At 25.6% G+C, this 8787-nt stretch overlaps 1 protein-coding gene across 1 annotated transcript; it reads left to right on the top strand.

The window, feature by feature from the left end:
* Nucleotides 1–202: 202 nt before the first annotated feature.
* LOC145093245 (salicylic acid-binding protein 2-like) lies at nt 203–7323 on the top strand. Its single transcript, XM_079031328.1, has 3 exons — nt 203–703; nt 6730–6867; nt 6941–7323. The coding sequence occupies exons 1-3, from the start codon at nt 218–220 to the stop codon at nt 7220–7222; spliced, it is 906 nt and encodes a 301-aa protein (XP_078887454.1). The 5' UTR covers nt 203–217; the 3' UTR covers nt 7223–7323.
* Nucleotides 7324–8787: the final 1464 nt, after the last annotated feature.

Below are 8787 nucleotides of genomic sequence, written 5' to 3'. Positions count from 1 at the left end.
AATACTCTGCTCAATCCGATTATAAGATGCAATCAAAACGGAAGTATTTAAATTTTTTAGATAATAGTTTTTTATATATATTGTAAACCAATAATAAATCGACATAAATGAAGATATTAATGGTCAGCTTTTGTTGAGGGCATTACACAGACCATAAGAATTAATTCAATTTTTATTTATTTTTATGTTTTCTTTTGAGCAAGCCAACATCCTACCGATGGCTATTCTAATACGTAAGCAATTTGATGACTTGACATGTTTTTATAGACAATTTTGTCTTCCGGATCTTCCTTTAAATAACCAAACAAGCAGCTGGATGGAGAGTAAAATGGCAACCACCGGAGATGAGGAGAAGCATTTTGTTCTGGTACACGGAGCATGCCATGGAGCATGGTGTTGGTTCAAGCTCAAACCTCTTCTTGAAGCTGCCGGCCACCGCGTCTCCGCCTTTGATCTCTCAGCCTCCGGCACAAACACCAAAGTAATACAAGACGTAGCTACACTTGCTGATTACAGTATGCCGTTGCTGGAATTCATGGCCACCATTCCGCCGGAGAAGAAGGTGGTGCTCGTCGGCCATAGCTTTGGTGGTATGAACTTGGCTCTCGCCATGGAGAAGTTCCCGAAAAAGATCTCTATCGCAGTCTTCCTCACTGCTTTCATGCCGGATACCGTACATACGCCTTTTTATGTTATAGACCAGGTAAAAAAAAAAATTAATTGTTTTAAAATAAATAAATTATCGTTTTTTAATTAAGATTTTAATCTATTATTATTATTATTATTATTATTATTATTATTATTATCAGCCTTTTACTTTTACTTTTCTGTGTATCAAGTTGTATCAATGTATTAAAAAATCTCGAATGCTAATATATATCGATATTTATCACCAAATTTTACCTAAAAAGATTATATTTCCATAATTAAAAAAAATTATATTGTATGCGTCACCATAACTTCTTATGTAGGAAACAAGTATACTAGAAAGGAAATAAAGCATGTGAATGTGTGAATTGTGATTAACTTAATATTGTGTCGGTTTAATAACTTCTAATATAACATCATAATTAGTTAACATTTTGTTGTAAAAGTTAATTACTTTGAAATTTATACGTTTTCTATGGTTATCCTATTTAGAGCTCTTTGTACTCGTTGATTTAGATATTCTGATTTTTGGATTATAATTCAACAAAACTGAATTATTATTTTTCAATTTTGGATTGACTTTTTTATAAAATAAGAAAAGATTAGTCCAAAAAAAATCAAATAACATTTTTTTTTTCAAAAAGTTTCATCTAATACAATATATATATATATATATATATATATATATATATATATATATATATATATATATATATATTCTTTCAAACATTTCTTTATCTACAAAATATTAAACTATAATATACATTCTTAGTAGTTATTTAGAATTTTTAAACCATAACTAAATAATTTTTTGTTTCTTCTGAAAAATTGGATAATATTATAATTATTTTTCGTTTTAAAATTTTTTGGTTTTGTCAAAATCAAATTATAGAAACCGATTCAGCCGAATTGTAATTTGACTGTATTTCGATTTAGCTTGGACTATATGGATCAATTGTTTGAAAACCGAAATCAATTTAAATTCACTTTATTGGATCATATCGAACCGATCTATCCAAACAAATACCTATAGTATAATGATTCTTTGATTTAGTTTGTACACGTCATATTATTTTATAGAAAATAACTTAAAAGTATAACTAAGTTTTAAAATTATAGAGAAAAAAACACCATTTAATTTTAGTAGGTTCATAGCTTAATTAACAATTTCTATTTTTTTTTTTTTCTGGAAAAAGACTTGTGGGAATAACAAATTTTCAAAATTATATACATAATTCAACTTTGCTTAGTATAAAAAATACCAAGATAATACAACATTTGTACTCATATTACCGTTAAAATTATAAAAAAAAAAATTACATAAAAACCTAAAAAAGTTCCAAATATATATATCTTTACTATTATATAAAGCATTTTAAACATTTCTTGAAATTTAAGAGGTACCAAACCTATTACATCATTTATAATCAACTTATGGTTACCATTAAATACACATATTACATTTGTATATTTAGTAGGTTGAAAATCTTAATTGGTATCAAATCTATAACCGTTATATCATGGTGTTTGTATATTTAGTAGGTTGAAAATCTTAAATACGGATGAGATACGTTCCGGTGGTTTTCTTCACACCATATGATTTTTCGGAGAGTTAATGATAAAAAAAATTGAAAAATACATTGTTAAAAAATAAAAGTAAAATGTTATAATAAACAAATAAATAGGTAAACATTTGTGTTAAATTTATAGATTAAAATGGTTTCAGGACTACAAAAAACAACGTAAAATAGATTGAAAAAAAAAAGGATCGAATTTATAACCCAGCAAACCGGTCAAAGTTGTGAAACAAGATAAGATGTTACCGTTATTAGAAGTTAACATTACGAATGAGTGATTAATTGCAATTTACAAAGAAGTGACACATAAATGGATTTTTCAATGTTTGAAGGTTAACTTGGTTATACTTAAAGGTTTTATGGTTTGATCCGATAGCCGCAATGAAACTATTCACTGAAATAAATTAATCACCATTCGGACACTATTTATCGCCGCCGCTTTGCGCGGGCACACGTCTAATATACATATATATATATATATATATATATATATATATATATATATATATATAGAGAGAGAGAGAGAGAGAGAGAGAGAGAGAGAAGGGGAGACGTTGAGGATAACAAAAATTTGAAATTATATACATGATCCAACTTTATTTAATATAAAAAAAATACCAACAAAATGCAACATCATGTTTTTCCTTTTATAACAATGTTATTTCTTTATATATGATTTTGCCTATTTATACAATTTAAAACATAAATTACGTTTTAAAAGTATAAATATAATTTTTCAAAGTTTAAATACGTTTTTAGAAGTGTAAGTCTGCTACTTTTATGTCTTTATCTTAAATTTATTTTTTATATGTAAAAAAACGTATAATGTCAATAAAAATGTTTATATGCAAAAAAATATTTATCATTTTAAAAAAGTATTTATACACCTAAAATTGATATTGATGGTTATAAAAATGTATTTATATTTCTAAAAACATGTTCTTACATTTTAAAATGTATGAAAATGTATGTATATATATATATATATATATATATATATATATATATATATATATATATATATATATATATATATATATATATATATAGAGAGAGAGAGAGAGAGAGAGAGAGGGGGGGGGGAGAGAGAGATAAAATTTAAAAAAAGTTTAAATAAAATATTTAATTAAATATATTTATGTGTATAATTATATTTATCTTCATATATATATATATATATATATATATATATATATATATATATATTTATATGAAGAAAAATATAATTATACACATAAATATATTTAATTAAATATTTTATTTAAACTTTTTTTAAATTTTATCTCTCTCTCTCTCTATCTCTCTCTCTCTCTCTCTCTATATATATATATATATATATATATATATATATATATATATATATATAAAGTAAACACATAAAAATGTTGGATCACATAAAAGTTTTCAATGGATTTATTTCAAGATAACCGGAAAATAATGGATAACATATAATAATAATAATAATAATAATAATAATAATAATAATAATAATAATAAAATTTATATAGTTTTGGTTTTAAGGCACCAAAAAATATTGTTAAAATAATTTTAAAAAAAACTATAAAGTGTTTATCTATAACTGTTTCTAACTTTAATAATGATATATGTGCGTATAAATATTATATTTTGTTGGTATTTTTTATACTAAACAAAACTGAAAATAGTTTTTGTATAATTTTGAAACTTTGTTACATTTTAAAGTCATTTTTCCATAAAAAAAATTGTCAATTTAGATATGAACCTACTATAATCTGTAATGAGAATGAGTGTTTTTGAACAATATGTAAACTTTAATGGTCATATATGTATAAATTTTGTAGTTTGTTGGTAAAGTTTTGTATTAAACAAAGTATATAGTCAACTGAGTTATTAACTTGATATAACAACTATAATAGTTATTGTTAAACTGTTTTTTTGAAAAAAAAAATAACTTTAATGATCATATGTGTACAAATATTATATCTGTTTTTTGTGCTAAATAAAGTTGAGCGATATTTTTTGTATAATTTTGAAACATAATTTGTTATTGTCATAATTAAGATCTACATAAATACAAATAATATGTTAGCATGTTAATCCTTAAAAAATTAATTATAACTTTTGTATCAACATCTATATCTATATCTATACCTATATCTATAATATAAGAGAATCATTTTTTATTCTTCACCATATGCATTTAAAACCCCAAAACTCTTCATATTTTATTCTAATATATCTATTTTAATAATTTAATATGTTATTAAATGTGAAATATTATTATATTAATGATAGAATTTTTGAATAGTTAATATAGTATACTTAAAATGTTAATTTAAATATCATGTTAAATTCAAAATATAAATCAAAATATCAAATAAACCTAAAAATATTTAAAAACTATTTTTTTTATACAATTAAAAATTTTAAATGTTTTAAATGTAAAACTAGATCTATATGTAAAGTTAACTAAAAAAATTATCCAAAACTAATTTTGCTAATAATTGAAATATTCCAAAATAATTGATTTTTAAGCTCATTAGAATAACAAGAGTTAAAATGCCATAACATTATAAGTTACACCTTCTAAAAATATTAACGAAGTAATTTCTAAATTAATTAATCTTAACATTAAAACTAACATTAACTCGAGAAATTAATAATTTTAAAGTTAATAACAAAAGTATAATAGTTTTTTTTAGTAGATGTTATATTATTATTCAAAATCATAATAGTTTTTTTTTAATAAGTTACTATAAGAAATTAATAATTTTAAAGTTAATAACAAAAGCATAATTATTTCAATAGATATTTCCTAAATTTTAACTTATTTAATTTTATTTCATGAAACATACGGATATTCGTCTGGTATGGTATTAAATTGGTACGTTATGTTTTCAAAGAATCTATGTAAATAGTTATCAGCATAAAGCAATAATTCGGCCATGACTAATAAGTAAAAGTTTAACATTTTCAAAAAGACGATAAATAGTGGAATCTAAAGTCGTGGTTGTAGACTTGTGTGGCGTAAAAACGAGATCCACGACACTTCAAATTAATTGCTAGATTGATATATATCGTTTTCAAACAACCAAAATTGTCGATACAAACAATCTCATAACATTAGGGAATTAAATCTTGAACATAAATTTCTATAATTTGTATTATATATGTTCATCTATTCTAATTGTCTATTCTAATAAATAAATTATTTTTGACACATGTAACTTTTTCATTTATTTTACCATATGTTATTTTGTGGTTATTTTAAATTAATTTTTATTGGGTAAATGACACAAAAAACACTCTTTTTACACAGAAATTCGATTTTGACACTGTGTTTTTTTTTGTGTCAATTTTGACACTGTGTTTTTCAATTTGTTACAATTCTGACCACTTGACCGGTTAACCAGGTTGCATGCTGACGTGGCATGATGACGTGGCATGCTGACATGATATGCTGACGTGTCAAAATTGAATTTTTTTCTCACAAAAAACACTAAGTTTTCATTTTTTTTCGATTTTGACACTACGTTTAATTTTTTCTTTCAATTTTGACACTATGGTTTTTTCAATTTTATTAAATTTCACATGTTATTTAAATATAATAATAAATGCAAATCATTCAATAATGGATTTTTTTTTTTAATTTCAAAATTACTAAGTTAAAGCCTAATTAGTTTCCTTTATTTATTTATCTAATATATTGGTTTAAATTTAAAAAAGAAAAAAAACACTTTAATTTTAATAATTCAATATTTTTTTATTTTTTATATATTTCAAAGTTGTCAAATATTTAGAATTTCATATTTAATTTTTCTTTTAAATAAACTCATATAATACATAAGTCACACCTAGTTCATTAATATTTAAGTTGTAATATCATAACCTAATATATGTAAATTATTGTAAAACAATTTCAATCCTCATAATAACGAAGATGAGAAACTTTTATATAGGACGAAATTTAAGAAATTACAAAAAAGAAAATACACATAGTAATGAGCTCATGTATGAACTCTTAAATGAATAAAATTAATTGAATAAAATTACGGAAGTGAAATCAAAATTTTAGATAATAAATTTTTATTTTAATAAATGAATAGTTTTAATTTATTTTTATCAAACGTCACTTTAATACAACTCCTCATTAATATTATGTCATGTGTCATTTAGATATATTAGGCAACTCATTTCAAAATTGAAATTTACATTTTCTAATTATATATTAAATTTGAAGTTATAATAACTTTAAAAAATTCATATATCTCTTAATTAATAATTTATTTAAAATGACTTATTTAAAATAATTTATTAATAATTATAAATTTTATCATAAATATTTAATTAATTTTACAACTATGGTTCCACGGATTATAAACTAGTTACATTACATAGAAATGGAAAGCACATTAACTAATATATACTTCGATTATCTATTGTTCAAGTTATATTTAGAATTATAATTTTTATTAGTTTTTCATTCATTATATCTTACGATTTATTTTATTTACTGAATATATAGTATAATGAAAACACACCGCTAGAAGCTTGGTTAGACACACAATTATTGCCCTACAATGATGAAAATGAGTCTGAAACATCAATGTTTTTTGGTCCCAAGTTTCTATCATTGAAACTCTATCAACTTTGCTCCAATGAGGTAATATTCGTCATCATTCTCAAAAATAATAATTGTCATTGTATTAATGATAACACTATTCTGTTACATATAGGATCTTGAATTAGGGAAAATATTGATAAGGCCCGGATCTTTATTTCTAAAAGACCTAGCCACGGCAAAACATTTTACAGAAGAAATGTATGGTTCTGTAAAACGAGCTTTTATCATTTGTAATGAAGATATAACAATAAAAGAAGAGTTTCAACGTTGGATGATCGAAAACAATCCAACGGTTGAGGTGAAAGAGTTGAATGGTGTGGATCATATGCCGATGTTGTGCGACCCGAAGCAACTTAGTGTTTGCCTCCTTGACATAGCACATGAATATGCATAGTCATGTTATTCATTTATAAATTGTTTTCTGAAAACGAAATATGTATGTGATTTTGATTGCAAACTTTTAATGATAAGGTATTACTTGTTTTTTTGTGGCAATGATATGTTGAAATTTTGGAAGTTTTGGCGTATTATTTAACGACTTTGAAGCACTTGAAAATAATCGGATATAGTGAAGCACCCATCATACAATTTAGACAATTAAATCGTTTTAAATCATTTAACTTTCTTGAAATCAACATTTGCGAAAAGTTGTAACTTTAAGAAAATTTGCGAATTAAAAAATATAGATTATGAAGTTGATCAGCATATAGTAATAATATTAGTTTCAAAGCAACCATTATATAGATTGTGATATTCTAAATGTCCACGCCCTTCTTCATCTTCCACGCTAATTTCAATATAGGTAAAAATAAATATATTATAATTTGAATATATGTAAATATTAGTTTCAAAAGCAACCATGTAACATCCGAATCTTGAGATACATTTTATTTTATTAAAGTTTGACTTTTGGAGTAGCCACGGCGTGGTGAAGGATCACCATGATGTGGCGAGGCACTTATGGTCGCATACTTCTTTTGACCTGCCACGACGTAGCAGGTATAGGCCACGGCGTGGCCCCCGCTGATGACGTTAACCCTAATTTTCCAGGTTTTTCACTTTATTTAAATGAATATGGAGGCTAGGGTTTGCTCATCCTCAGCCTCCACCACCCTCCCAAAACCCTAAAGAAACCCTAATCTTTTTCCTACATTGTTGAAGCTCATTTTCGTGCCTTTGGGAGATCTTGAAGGAAGAAAGAAGAAGAAAGGAGCCAAGATCCAGCAAGCAAGTTTCCATTTCTTTTCCTAGCACGTTTCTGGACCTTTGTAAGTGTTCATGACTCAACCTTTATGTTCCTAAGTTGCTAGATCTTGAGTTTGGTCCCATTTTCTTCTTATTATTATTAGTTGGGATGGTAAGATCCCATAAAGGTTGCAACTTTATTAATCTCTGAGTCATTTGGAGAAATTGATGCTTTGGATCTAAAGTATGGATGATTGTTTGAACCATGCATGGGATTTTGGTCATAATCCTCCTTTTTGACCTAATATGAGCTCAAGACATGCATTGGACATGCAAATATATAAAGCATCACGTTTTAGGTTAGTTTTGGTATTGGAAACTCTTTTGGAGATTATGGACTAGGAATTTTCGAGATTGAGAGCCTATGATTAAGTCCATGTCATGTCCTGCCTTTAGTGAACCTAGGGTTTGAGATCTTGATATTTTAAAGAGCCTTAAGGGATAAAGCTGGAAACCTTATCCATCTAGACAACGGGAAGGACCATATATGAGTTTTAGAACTCTTGGAATCAAAGAAAACGGCTTAACCCATTAAGTTGTTAAACACGAAGTGCCCATGGCATGGCTATGGGTTACCACGACGTGGCGTATGGGAAATCCCAGTATGTTTTGTCATTTATGGGCCACAAAGTGGCCATGGATGGCCACGACGTGGCAAGCAACTAAAGTTAACTTTGATTGTTGACTTTGACCGAGTGACTTTGACTTGAGTTG

The sequence above is a fragment of the Lactuca serriola genome, chromosome 3, assembly GCF_051521515.1.
Source record: "Lactuca serriola cultivar US96UC23 chromosome 3, Lser_US96UC23_V15, whole genome shotgun sequence".
NCBI lineage: Eukaryota > Viridiplantae > Streptophyta > Magnoliopsida > Asterales > Asteraceae > Lactuca > Lactuca serriola.
The sequence above is the reverse complement of the archived record's forward strand: the minus strand, read 5'-3'. Positions and strand labels throughout refer to the sequence as shown.